General features: G+C 42.4%; 1 protein-coding gene across 2 annotated transcripts in view; it reads right to left on the reverse strand.

The window, feature by feature from the left end:
• Positions 1-14,169, reverse strand: part of crot (carnitine O-octanoyltransferase) — a 53,795-nt gene that overhangs the window by 27,026 nt on the left and 12,600 nt on the right. For both annotated transcript variants that reach the window (XM_055655644.1, XM_055655638.1), the window contains exons 3-6: positions 13,652-13,776; positions 7,548-7,729; positions 2,887-3,011; positions 873-981 (exon numbers count right to left, since the gene is read on the reverse strand). In XM_055655644.1, coding sequence (XP_055511619.1) covers positions 873-981; positions 2,887-3,011; positions 7,548-7,729; positions 13,652-13,776 — 541 coding nt within the window. The remainder of the gene's footprint in view (positions 1-872; positions 982-2,886; positions 3,012-7,547; positions 7,730-13,651; positions 13,777-14,169) is intronic.

Genomic DNA, 14,169 nt, shown 5'->3' on the forward strand with positions numbered 1-14,169 from the left:
TTACATCGAAGATAGACACAAAATGCTGGAGCAACTCAGCGGGACAGGTAGCTTCTCTGGATCCAGAGATGCTGCCTTTTCAACTGAGTTATTCCAGGATTTTTTTATTAATTGAAGATGTTAGATGGCACAAGTACTTTGACCTAAGCGTGTATCAAATACATATTAATCGAACAGGATATATAGTGGATTTTTCAAATAACTAAATTTTTCTGAAGAATTTTTAAATAAATAAAATGTCTGCTCACAGCATGAAAGCTAAATCTAAATCAGTAAATTGCAAAGCTCTCAGTATAATGTTCATTACTTCATGCTGATTTGGTCAAAAGATTATAATTCTGTCACACAAAAACAGGTACATATTTGATTCTATCTGAAAAAAAGTTAGAACTTCATTTTAACACTTAATCCAAGACAGTACACCATCTGTGCAGCACATCCTGCTTCCTGCATTGTCATCAGTTAAACATCTGCATTGTCAATCAATCCGAATTATGCTTGAATCCCAGGAACTTATTCCCGCAACCTAGAAAGTCAGGGAAAGAATGCTACCACTGAATCGCAAATTAAAAACAAAACCTCGAAAGACAAATGTACTTAATTCCAGAGATATTAGATGCCTTGTCTTGTTAAATCGTAGGCTACAAAATAGTTAATCTCCATAATATATACTTTTAATAAAATCACAGCAGATACTCAAGTATTGTTGCTTATTAGTTATGCAGTAATAATCTTCCCTGAAGCATTCATTACCTACGTAAAATTTCCTGGAGATATAGTTCAATGTGCGCACATTATGAATGTTAAATAAGGATAATCTATAACACATCAGTTAAGCAAATGTGGTTTAAAGAGAAACTGCAAATAAGCACCTGAGAAGCTCTGGCGGTGTGAGGATTTGATTGTCAAGCAAGGCATCAAACACAAATGCTCGTCCACGACAAAGGACCACTAAATGAGAGGGGCTTGGACCTTCAGCTTCTATATAGACATTAAAAGGAAGAGTTTAAACATCAGACATTATTTTGCCAACATTAAAATACAGTTGTAAAAGGCTGTATGCATAAATATATGCATCAATATATATTAATGATCTGGATGAGGGAATTGAAGGCAATATCTCCAAGTTTGCGGATTACACTAAGCTGGGGGGCAGTGTTAGCTGTGAGGAGGATGCTAGGAGACTGCAAGGTGACTTGGATAGGCTGGGTGAGTGGGCAAATGTTTGGCAGATGCAGTATAATGTGGATAAATGTGAGGTTATCCATTTTGGTGGCAAAAACAGGAAAGCAGACTATTATCTAAATGGTGGCCGACTAGGAAAAGGGGAGATGCAGCGAGACCTGGGTGTCATGGAACACCAGTCATTGAAAGTAGGCATGCAGGTGCAGCAGGCAGTGAAGAAAGCGAATGGTATGGTAGCTTTCATAGCAAAAAGATTTGAGTATAGGAGCAGGGAGGTTCTACTGCAGTTGTACAGGGTCTTGGTGAGTCCACACCTGGAGTATTGCGTACAGTTTTGGTCTCCAAATCTGAGGAAGGACATTATTGCCATAGAGGGAGTGCAGAGAAGGTTCACCAGACTGATTCCTGGGATGTCAGGACTGTCTTATGAAGAAAGACTGGATAGACTTGGTTTATACTCTCTAGAGTTTAGGAGATTGAGAGGGGATCTTATAGAAACTTACAAAATTCTTAAGGGGTTGGACAGGCTAGATGCAGGAAGATTGTTCCCGATGTTGGGGAAGTCCAGGACAAGGGGTCACAGCTTAAGGATAAGGGGGAAATCCTTTAAAACCGAGATGAGAAGAACTTTTTTCACACAGAGAGTGGTGAATCTCTGGAACTCTCTGCCGCAGAGGGTAGTCGAGGCCAGTTCATTGGCTATATTTAAGAGGGAGTTAGATGTGGCCCTTGTGGCTAAGGGGATTAGAGGGTATGGAGAGAAGGCAGGTACGGGATACTGAGTTGGATGATCAGCCATGATCATATTGGATGGCGGTGCAGGCTCGAAGGGCCGAATGGCCTACTCCTGCACCTAATTTCTATGTTCTATATTTCTATGTTAAATTAAAAAACTTAAAGCCAACAAATTATAAGTGAGCAAGACACTTCTACATGTACAGATTATTCAATATTTTCACTGTGAACACTTTACTGCAATGCAAATGTATTCATTCAATTTTGTAATTCACAAGATCACCATTCAATTCTTATTTCTCTGAATGTATCCATTGCATCCTTGTGTTTTCCTCTCCACTCCCATTTAATATGTATTGTTCAAATATTTGCTCATAATCCTTTAAAATACATTAGTGCTTGGTATTCTTTCTGGTACACCAACCAATGTCCTCATCCTACCATGCAAAACAAAAGCATCAGACTTAGTACACTAACTTTTATTACTGAAGTTTCAGAGCTGGATTCTGGTCCAGTTGCCATACTTCCTCCAGTTTATTTGCCTTGTCTCAGAGTTCAATGCAAGACAAAATAATTTTGCTTTAGTTTTATTGTTCGGCACACACGCAAACAGACTTGTCTGCACATTGTTTCGTGGTTTTATGGGTTGTCTCATGAGACAATCCTCAAATTCACAGTTAATCTGTAAACCTTCTTTTCTTTTATTAACTTTATTTCTGCTAGATTGGAAGACATGGTATTACTGGTATATGCACATTTTTGTGTAGAGAGAAATTACCTGATAGATTACCAAAGATGAATTTTAAGTGTGTCATCTAACATTAGCAGAATCATTGTTCTCAGTTTGCCACATTACAACACAATATGACCCCAAAATGCTACACCCTTGAAATGTTGATACCACTTGCTGTTTGAACGAGCTGAAGGGAACAATTACCTGGGAACAATTTTGATGGGAACAATTACCTGTTTTAAAGTAGTTGACAAGGGAATCTCTGGTTACTCCAGGTATTTTGCAGGTATTGTACAGCATACGAAATTGATTCATATCTAGTGGCACACCACCAGCTTTATGTACAGCCAAGCATTGCCTTTGGAAAATAAATACAAAGAAAGAGCTAGTTCATCTCATGTACATAAAACAACTGCAGTGACAAAGATAATGCTTTATAAGACTTGCTAGCACCACTTCACATTGGGAAATAAACCCCCACATCAATTTATATCACAAACAAATAAACTGCGACGAATGTTTGTCTAAATACAGCCCAAATGGAGAGAGGTGGGAGCTGATCTGCTTATCAGTGAGAAAGCTATTGTCCGTTACCAGAGATGGCTCAAGGTTTGTGTCATTTGATCTCACCTGATGAATTTGCAAAGTCATTAGCTATTTCTATGGGTTATCTCTGCAATGGTTCCTTGTGAAAAAAATGTAAATACTATTCCATAATAGCAGAGTCTGGGAGCATTTGTGTAAAATTGGAATTTTGCAAGCCAGGTCTTCCATAATCTGTGATTACGGTTTTGGTTTATATTTACAGAAACTCAGCTGACCCACACTTCTTAAGAATCAAACCCTTAGGTAACACAGTAATATCATGTGTAACACAATCATTTCCAAAAATATCAGTTTGACATAAAACATGCAATAACTATTGCTCATCATACCGAGCGAGTGTTAAGAGTAAGGTGTGGAATGGTGACCATATTTAAATAAATTGGATTAACTAAATCTGATAAAAGCAATCAATATACACTGTATGTTTCAGCTGCACAGTAAACACATTACGCTCCAGAATAGGATATGCAAATTTAAATGTAAACCCAAAGTCCAAAATATTTCATTGATAAATATTGTACATTTATACTGATGAAATTATACGAATTTAGAATTTAAGTTCAATAAGTATAATTTAATCAGTATAATTAATGGCTTGGATGCATTGGCTTGAAGTTGAAAGGCACTAACTGCAAATGGTGGCTTGGGTGCTTTGGCTTGAAGTTAAAAGGCACTACTGTAAATGCACTTACTTCCTGTTTGCACTGTATATTGATTTTAGATAAAATGCTACCACTTACGGCTGTGATTTTTGGTCATCTTACTCAGTCCCCCTCCGCTGAGCAGGTGCAGAGAATTTTTCCCATCAATGAAAAATAAGTCTTATTAGTTTTTAAAAAAGTGTTGAGAATCTCTCTCCTGTCAATCACTCCGTGAAAGCCACACCTTTTCCAGTGGGGGGGGGGGGGGGGGGGGGGGGGGGGGGGGGTATAAAACCCGGAAATGTGGGTGTGGCTCAGTCTCTGCAAGATGGAGGAGGGAGAGGCTTTGCACCCTACTTCAAATGGTATGAAACTGCACTTGATTTTGGTGGCCTTGCACCCTGCTAGAAGTGGTAAGAAACTGCACTTGAATTTGGAGGCCTTATACCCTGCTTGAAATAGAATTTCAAGGATTAGCCGTGAGTCAACTACCAGCCCACCAGCCATGAGTTGATTGACTGAGACGCCAGCCCAAGAATCCATTTTGCGCACAATTTGCATACTAGCCCTCTGGAAACTAGTCCCTTCAGCCCACAAAACCCATACTAGCGCTCCAGAAAGCCCCCCCCCCCAACTGGCCACCAATATTAGAATTGGTGGAGAGGTGGAATATTGCGTTGGATGACCAGCCCTCCTGTGTGATACTGGGACCCAACGGTTCCCACTTAGTCTAGTAGCTCTTAAAATTAGAAATTATTCTCAAAGCAAGTTCATCCATCCACCAGGGCTTGACATTAGTGGTTGCCCGGGTGCCACTGACCACCCAAAGTGCCGCCGGGCAACCTAAACGGCGAGTCATTTTTCCCAGCTTGGCACGCAGATACTGGTTGATACCAAAGATTGACACAAAAAACTGGAGTAACTCTGCGGGTCCGGCAGCATCTCTGGAGAAAAGAAACGTGACGTTTTGTGTCGGTGACGGTTGTGGGAAAGATGCTAAGTGTGGCGTGACGGAGGGTTGGAGCGAATGACGGGCCCCTCACAGTAGCAGTGCCGGCGGCTCCATCTCCTCCTCCTCCTGCACCCCGCCCGGCCTGATAACGGCCACTGCTTGCCACTCCGCCAACGGCGCTTTCAAAACAAACCCTTGGAGGAGGGAGGTGTCGGTCAGAGGCGGAAGTAAGGGGGTAGGGTGGGACTGAGGATAGAGCGCGGTGATTGGAGGAGGGAGACGTGCTAAAACACTCTCGGCAGACCTTCACCACAGCCAGGATCGATCCTGGTCTCCGGCGATGCAATCACTGCCGAACCGCCACTGGACCATCCCCCCCCCCTACGCCCAAGGGTGGCCAGAGACGTCAGGAGTCAGATGGGCGCGGTGTGCCCAGGCCCACAGCCAGCGCAGAGAAGCAGCGCTAAACCCAGCTCAACTCTGCCTATCCCGCCAGGTTAACCTACAGCCCTGTCTGGATTGAGACAAGGCTGTAGGCGAGACAGGCAGTGTTGAACTGCATTTAGCGCTGGATTGAACTGAAATTACCGTTCACAGGGCCTCCGAAGCCTCGTGTGTGTGCGCGTGTGTGTGTGTGTGTGTGTGTGTGTGTGTGTGTGTGTGTGCGTGTGTTCGTGTGCGCGTGTGTGTGTGCGCACCAAGATATTCAGTCCCCCTGTCCCCTCCATATTTTGATAGCGATTTCCATGCCTGACAGGGACAGCCAAGGCAGTGATGATGCCAGTGTTGTCCAAGGAGCGCTGGCCTTCCTTCCCACCTCCTCTGCCCCTTCCTCGCTCTCTCTCTCTCTCTCTCTCTCTCTCTCTCTCTCTCTCTCTCTCTCGTACGCCCCCCTCCACTATCCTTATCCTGAGACCCCTCCTCTCCATCCTGCACTGATCCCCATTCCTGCCTCTATTCAGTCCTCACTGACATCCCCTGTGCTCCCCTCCTCACCAACTCCCCGCGTCCAGCCCCTCCCAGCTATTCACCCTGCACTGATCTCCCTATCCACCTCGCATTGATTCTCCTACCACTCCCCATCAATCCCACACAGGTCCCCCAATTCATCCTGTACTGACCCCCCCTTCCCATCCATCCTGCACTGCTACACCCCTTCATCCTGCACTGCCCCCCCATCCATCCTGCACAGTTCCCCCCATTCAACCCCACTGTCATCCCTCGCCCTCTCCCCTCACAATTTTACCTACTCCAACCAACATGCACTAATTCCCCTGCCTCAATCCATCCAAATCGCACCGATTGCCTTCTCAAGCCCCCCTCCCCCCACCGCCACCTATCCATCCTGCACTGATTCACACCGCCCCTCCCGACCCTATTGTGCTGGAAATGTCTTCAGAGCTAACATTGACTATATTTGATAACGGAATGCAATCAAATGTGTTTTAATTCCCAATGTTATTATTTGTTTTAGTCCATAAAGATGGATTAATTAAATTGTGAACATGCGAAACATTAAAACCGCAGTGTTCGATTGTCACTACTACCGTTGACACGTTATTACAGAATTCATTTTAATGGCAAATCAATGCTGTTAATATGGAGTATCAGTACTGTAGTTATTTAATGAGCAACATTCATAACTATACGTTGGATTTATCCAGGTTTTACTTCTAGTCAGTCATATACATCACAAATTTGGTCAGGAGATATTTCAGTTGAAATTTTAACGTTAATTCTGAAGTGGGAATGATGGAAAAAGCGTTTATCAACAATTTTTTTTTTTAATTGTTGCTTACAAAACTGGGTATCTTCATTGTTGTTCACAACACGTACATCTAATAAGAATGTCCGGTAATGTGGCGCCTTGGCACCTTTAACTATATTACCAAAAGAACATTTGCTGCATTTATGTCCTTTGGCCATTTCTTGTTAGTTAGTGTAATGTTTAACCTGTCAGATGGGTATAGTTAGTTTTAACAGCTATTATCATAAAATGCCTTTAGAAAATTCCTTGCAACCTGTATATTTTGTTGTGGATTAATTATGTGGGAAGCGAGAGTGCTTCTGTACCAATAGCAATAACGACCCATGCTATGGCCATGTCATGACAATTTTCGGTCCTTCACAGAAACATGCTTGCATCAATCTGTAGTGTGCATGGTTAAGCTTGTATGTTATCAAGGTCCAGGATTTATTGGCACAGGTTGATCATACGCTAAATAATCCAACCACATTTTTGTTTGGAAGTGGAAAGAAATAATAAAAATTTCATTAATTGCAATGTGTAAACAGAGTTGAGATACGGTATTATAATTTTGCTGCATGTCATTGTGGTATATATCATGTCTTGGTTGGTGAATATGTTAGTTTGTGACTTTATTTGAAGCAGAAATAATATGTGAATGCTTCATTGAGCATAATTCCGACTGGTAACTACCCAATTCGTCCGAGCACGCGTCATGCAAGCCATCTTAAATGACCACCTAAACTGTCATTTGGCAACGTAAAAAGCTGCCAAGGTTGCCCGGCTGCAACAGGGAAAAAAAGTTAAGCGAGAGCCCAGTCCACCCTAAAATTGTGACCAATTGTGATCGGTGAAGAACTGAACCCCTCAGAAAATGAGATTATACATTATTTTACTGCACTTTTCAACATAATATGTGCTTAAATTATTTTCTTATGTGCATCTTACTTCCTAAGTAGCTTCCAAAACTGCAGGGTATGGTAAACAGCTATTGCTGTTCGTTCAAGCTGTGTGCCTTCTTTCGGTGGCCAAAAATGTTCAAGGTAAGGACCAGGTCCTCCAAAGTTTACGTTCAACATTGATGGCATTCGGACCTCCAAATAGCCACTGATTAGCCACCATTCCTCAAGCTGATGGAAAGAAATAGAACAGGAGTAGTCATCCTCTAAAATCTTTAAAAAGTAATACACTCACAATCTGGTAAGATCAACCATAGTTTGCAATTGAAAATTAACTAGAGGGGCACTTTAGGTATTTTACCCAGAGATATATTTTACTTGTAGATTCAATTTATTGTACCAGAATAAGACACTATGTTTTACAGACCACGTTGCACAACAGTCAAAAAATTTAATCAGCAAATATGGAAAATTATTGATAATGTACCAAATGTTGGTAAATTGTTATTAAAAAAAAAAAGACTATTTTAATTACTTTCTGGGGTCTATCCATATTTTGATAGCAGTAACAGGATCGGTCCGAGTCGGCATGGATTTAGGAAGGGTAATCATGCTTGACTAATCTTCTGGAATTTTATGAGGATGTAACTAGGAAAATGGACAAGGAAGAGCCAGTGGATGTAGTGTACCTGGACTTTCAGAAAGCATTTGATAAGGTCCCACATAGGAGATTAGTGGGCAAAATTAGGGCACATGGTATTGGGGGTAGAGTGCTGACATGGATAGAGAAGTGGTTGTCAGACAGGAAACAAAGCGTAGGGATCAACGGGTCCCTTTCAGAATGGCAGGCAGTGACTAGTGGGGTAACGCAAGGCTCGATGCTGGGACCGCAGCTAATTACAATATACATCAATGATTTGGATGAAAGAATTACAAGTAACATTAGCAAATTTGCAGATGACACAAAGCTGGGTGGCAGTGTGAACTGTGAGGAGGATGCTATGAGAATGCAGGGTGACGTGGCCAGGTTGGGTGAGTGGGCAGATGCATGCAGATGCAGTTTAATGTGGATAAATGTGAGGTTATCCACTTTGGTAGCAAAAACAGGAAGGCAGATTATTATCTAAATGGTGCAAAGTTGGGAAAAGGGGAAGTACAATGGGATCTGGTGGTCCTTGTTCATCAGTCAATGAAAGTAACCATGCAGATACAGCAGGTAGTGAAGAAAGCGAATGGCATATTGGCCTTCATAACAAGAGGAGTTGGGAACAAGAATTAGCTATAAAAATTTCAAAAGAGAGCTGGGATAAACACTTAAGATATGTGCATAAATGCTCGATCAGCCTACGACATACTCTAATCCAATATAAAACATTACACAGACTATATTATTCAAAATCTAAAATAAATAAACTCTTCCCCAATGTCTCACCCATTTGTGACAAATGTCAGGTACAAGAAGCTAACATAGCGCACTCTTTTGTTTTCTGTACAAAAATTCAAAAATTCTGGAACGAAATATTTGAAATCTTTACAAAATTATTTAAAACAAAACTTCTACCTAGAGTAGAATGGATCATTTTTTGTAATATCGGAAGCTAACCCTGAATTAAATATGTTTCAAAAGAACTTACTTAATTATGGGCTAATAATCGGAAAAAAGCTTATACTTAAATTTTGGAAAAATGCTCCAATACCAACAACAAAAATGTGGATTTCAAACATGTTCGAAACATTACACTTGGAAGAGATGAGACTCCTCCTAGCAGGTAAAGCAGATCACTTCCAAAAGACGTGGTCTGCATTTATGGAACTATTACAAGCTAAGGTGCAATAATAAGTTAAAATATAAAGGCTACCAGGACCGGGTAATGGGGGGTATAAAATACATTTTTAATAAAAACATGGTTGGTAGATCCTTTTTTGCGGAGTTTTGTGTTACAATAGAGCGACTGATTTTCCTTTTTTCCTTTTTTTTCCTTTCTTTCTAGGGTCTTAATTATTTTCTTTGCTTCCTTCTCTAATTCCTTCCCTAAGGGGTTCTTTTCTCCCAACACTTTTCTGCACCTTCACGATTCTTGCTTACTTTTCTTACTTCTTTTATTTCTTTCTCTTTTAAAGCTCAAAAAATGAAGTGGTACAACATAATGTAATAAGATATATGCGATGTATTAATGTGATTTACTGTACTGCTAATAAAAATAATTTTTAAAAAAAAAATAAATAAATAACAAGAGGAGTTGAGTATAGGAGCAAAGAGGTCCATCTACAGTTGTACAGGGCCCTAGTGAGACCACACCTGGAGTATTGTGTGCAGTTTTGGTCCCCTAATTTAAGGACATTCTTGCTATTGGGGGAGTGCAGCATGGCCGTCCGAAGGGGGGGTGCGCTGGATGCGACCGCACCCCCCTTTCCCCCCCACCCAGAGTAAGAAAAAAAAAATCAGCGTTTCCACTTTGGAAACGGCCAGTTCTCCGTTCTCCCGTCGCCGGGGCCCAAGCCATCTCCCGCCCACACCATCCCCGCTGACCCCCGTTGGGCCCACGCCACCCCCGCTGGGTCCACGCTCTGCCCCCACGCCACCCCCTCCACTGGGCCCATGCCACTCCCGCTGGGCCCCCGCCACCCCCGCTGGGCCCACGCCACCCCCGCTGACCCCAGCTGGGCCCACGCCACCCCCGCTGACCATCGCTGGGCCCACGCAACCCCCGCTGGGCCCACGCCACCCCCGCTGGGCCCACGCCACCCCCGCTGGGCCCACACCACCCCCGCTGGGCCCACGCAACCCTTTCTGACCCCCGCTGGGCCCACGCCACCCCCACTGGGCCCACACCACCCCCACTGACCCCCGGAGGGAAAGATCTCTCAACGTCTATACACAATACTCTGACTGATGAAGGCCAAGTGCCAAAATACTTTTTGACCACCTGATATACCTGCGACACGACCTTCAAGGAACTTTGCAACCATCAACCATTCCTCTGCCCAGCTGGCTAATTGATCCAGATCCTGCTGCAATCTTTCGCAACCACTTTCACTATCTTCAAAACCACCCACTTCTGTATCATCAGCAAACTTGCTAATCTTGCCCTGTTCTATGACGTTTCACAGAGTGCTGGAGTAACTCAGTGGGTCAGGCTGATTATAGAATTTGGGAGGTCATGTTGCAGTTGCATAAGAAGTTGGTGAGGCCGCATACAGAGTATTGTATTCAGTTCTGGGCAGCATGTTATAGGAAATATGTCAGCAAACTGGAAAGGGTACAGTGAAGATTTACGAGGATGTTGCCAGGACTAGAGGGTCAGAGATATAGGGAGAGGTTGAGTAGGCTGGGACTCTATTTCATGGAGCACAGGAGGATGAGAGATGATCTAATAGAGGTGTATAAAATCATGATTTGGATAGTTATGTCTTTTGCCCAGAGTAAGTGAATCGAGGAGCAGAGGACATAAGTTTAAGGTGAAGGGCAAAAGATTTAATAGGAATCTGAGGGGTATGTTTTTCACACAAAGGGTGGTAGGTGTATGGAACAAGCTGCCAAAGGAGGTAGTTGAGGCAGGGACTATCACAACATTTAAGAAACAGTTAGACAGGTACATGGATAGGACAGATTCGGAGGGATATGGATCAAACGTGGGCAGGTGGGACTACTGCAGATGAGACATGCTGGGCTGAAGGGCCTGTTTCCACACTGTATCACTCTATGACTATCTATCTTTCCCTCTCAAACCAATTCTCCTGCCTTCTCCCCATTACCTCCGACACCCGTATCAATCAAGAATCTATCAATCTCCTCCTGAAAAATGTCCATTGACTTGACTTCCCACAGCTGTCTGTGGCAATGAATTCCACAGTTCACCACCCTCTAACTTACGAGATTCCTGCTCATCTCCTTCCTAAAGGAATGTCTTTTAATTCTGAGGCTGTGGCCACTGGTCCTAGACGCTCCCAGTAGTGGAAACATCCTCTCCAAATCCACTCTATCCAGGTTTTTACCAGGCTGGGACAGACTGCAACAGCTTCACACCGTGTCCCAAAGTTTGTGTCCTGTCCTGCATCACGCAAGGCAGCAGAGACGTTATAGGAGAGGGCAAGCACCGTCACAAAGTAGCTCACGATGGTTTGGGTAACATTCAGGAATGTCTATGCATGGCACATCATGAATATTACTGAAGAACGGTCTTGACCCGAAATGTAATCTATACCTTTTCTCCAGAGATGCTGCCTGACCCGCTGAGTTACTCCAGCACTCTGTGAAACGTCACCTATTCAAATTCTCCGCAGATGCTGCCTGACCCACTGAGTTACTCCAGCACTTTGTGTCTATTTTCCCTTCACCCATCTGCCCAAGCCCACTCTCCCCCCTCCTTTCCTATGTTCCTTTCCACCCATAAAAATATCTCGTCCTTTACATTTCATTCCTCTTTCAAATCTGTTCTACTTATCTCCATGCATTTTTCTTCTTAACTTTTTAGTCATAGAATGATGCAGTGTGGAAACAGGCCCTTCAGCCCAACTTGCCCACACCGACCAACATGTCCCATCTAAACTAGTCCCACTCACACACGTTTGGCCCATATCCATCTAAATCTGTCCTATTCATGTACGTGTCCAAATGTCTCTTAAACATTAGGAAAGTCCCAGCCTACTACCTCCTCTGGCAGCTCGTTACATACACCCAGCACCCTTTGTGTGCAAAAGCTACCTCTCAGATTCCTGTACATTTCTGAAATATTGATCATAAATTTGGTGCAAAAATACTCCAAAATAAGGCTTCGAATGCATCAGACAATCTAAAACCCCAGAGTTTTCAGGGCCCTTAAGCAGGCCCTGGACCCTGGCATCGAGGGACTTCACGCTTCGCGCTTGTGATGTGCACAGCGCACACATTATTTCACATTACGTTTTTTGTAATCCTGCCATGCCTCCCCCCTTTTTGAAAAGCTTCGTACGGGCCTGTGCAGCGTAGGTTTACAAGGTTTAATTCCCGGGATGGCGGGACTGTGATATGTTGAGAGAATGAAGTGGCTGGACTTGTATACTCTGGAATTTAGAAGGATGAGAGGTTATCTTATTGAAACATATAAGATTAGTAAGGGTTTAGACACATTAGAGGCCAAAATCATGTGCCCGATGTTGGGGGAGTCCAGAACCAGGGGCCACAGTTTAAGAATAAGGGGTAAGCCATTTAGAACCGAGATGAGGAAACACTTTTTCACACAGAAACTTGTGAGTCTGTGGAATTCTCTGCCTCAGAGGGCAGTGGAGGCCGGTTCTATGGATACTTTCAAGAGTGAGCTAGATAGGGCTCTTAAAGGTAGCAGAGTCAGGGCATATGGGGAGAAGGCAGGAACGTGGTACTGATTGGGGATGATCAGCCATGATCACATTGAATGGCGGTGCTGGCCCGAAGGGCAGAATGGTCTACCCCTGCACCTTTATGTAATTTTTTTACAAGGTACGTTTCAAACAAAATATCAGAATGTAGCGTTTTTTTACCCAGAGTTGAATGCACAGAGATATTTACCCTGAGTAGAGGAATCAATAACCAGAAGACATGTTTAAGGTGAAAGGGGAAAGATAAAATAAGGATTTATAAAATGTCATAAATAAAGAAGGAAAGAAAGCTTTGGACTCCAGAATTGTGTGTTACAATGGCCGGAGTTACTAATTAACATTGAACTGTACTGGTCGTATAACTCAAATTCTAAAGTGGTAGTTAGAAGTTTAACTATTATTCTTCATGCCAATACTGAGCTTTGGTGGAGCAGTGTAATAAACTAAAAATAGAAGCTGGAGTAGGAGTAAGTGCGTGAATTTAAATATTTCCAGCATTTTTTGTTTTATTTTAGATTTCTAACATTCACAGTACTTTTACATTGGTATCAGATGGTGGTCAGTCAACTCTGGATGCAAGAATCTGGGAAATAAAAAAAATGTCGGGATGGGAAGGGGAAAAAAAAAAAATCATAGTAGATACTTGCAGAACTGTGTGAATAAAAGGAGAAACCAGACATGTCTAGGTGATTATATGTAACAAAAAGTCTGCAGGCATTACATATGCAATAAATTAGCTGAAGCCAGCCAAATGCACTCCTACAATACTACTTCATTGGTGGAATAATACCAAACAGCATGTATGCTCTTGCTTACCCAGTTTCTTCGAACTTTGGCCCTCTCCAGAAGTTTTTGATGTAGTTGTTTTCCAATTCCTTTTTCAAATCTTTTAACAATTTCTGTACTCCTTTGAAGTTCTTCTTCATTCAAAAACGGCTTCACTAAAACAATTTTTTTTAAATTCAACTGTATAATTGCAGCTTATATTGACAAACCTACTCGGAATAGGATTTAACATTTATTCACTGATTTAATAGTATGAAATGTATTATCCTTATTAAAATAGGATCACACCCATTGTATAGAGAGGTTTAAACATAAATAGACATTTTTAAACAAATAAGGATAACAAGCTCAATTATGGCCCAATGTGGTTTAAGGAAGATGTCCAAAGGAGGGAAGATAAATATTCTTAGGGTTGCGAGAATATCTAATTGAGTCAAACTGATGATAAAATCAAGAGTCAAATATTCACGTTTTATCAATGCAATCAAAATATTGCCCAAATGCTATTCCCACCTCCTGTCTCAAGGCAGCGTGTCCGTATTTGCAGT

Source organism: Leucoraja erinacea, chromosome 2 (genome assembly GCF_028641065.1).
Source record: "Leucoraja erinacea ecotype New England chromosome 2, Leri_hhj_1, whole genome shotgun sequence".
Taxonomy (NCBI): Eukaryota; Metazoa; Chordata; class Chondrichthyes; order Rajiformes; family Rajidae; genus Leucoraja; species Leucoraja erinaceus.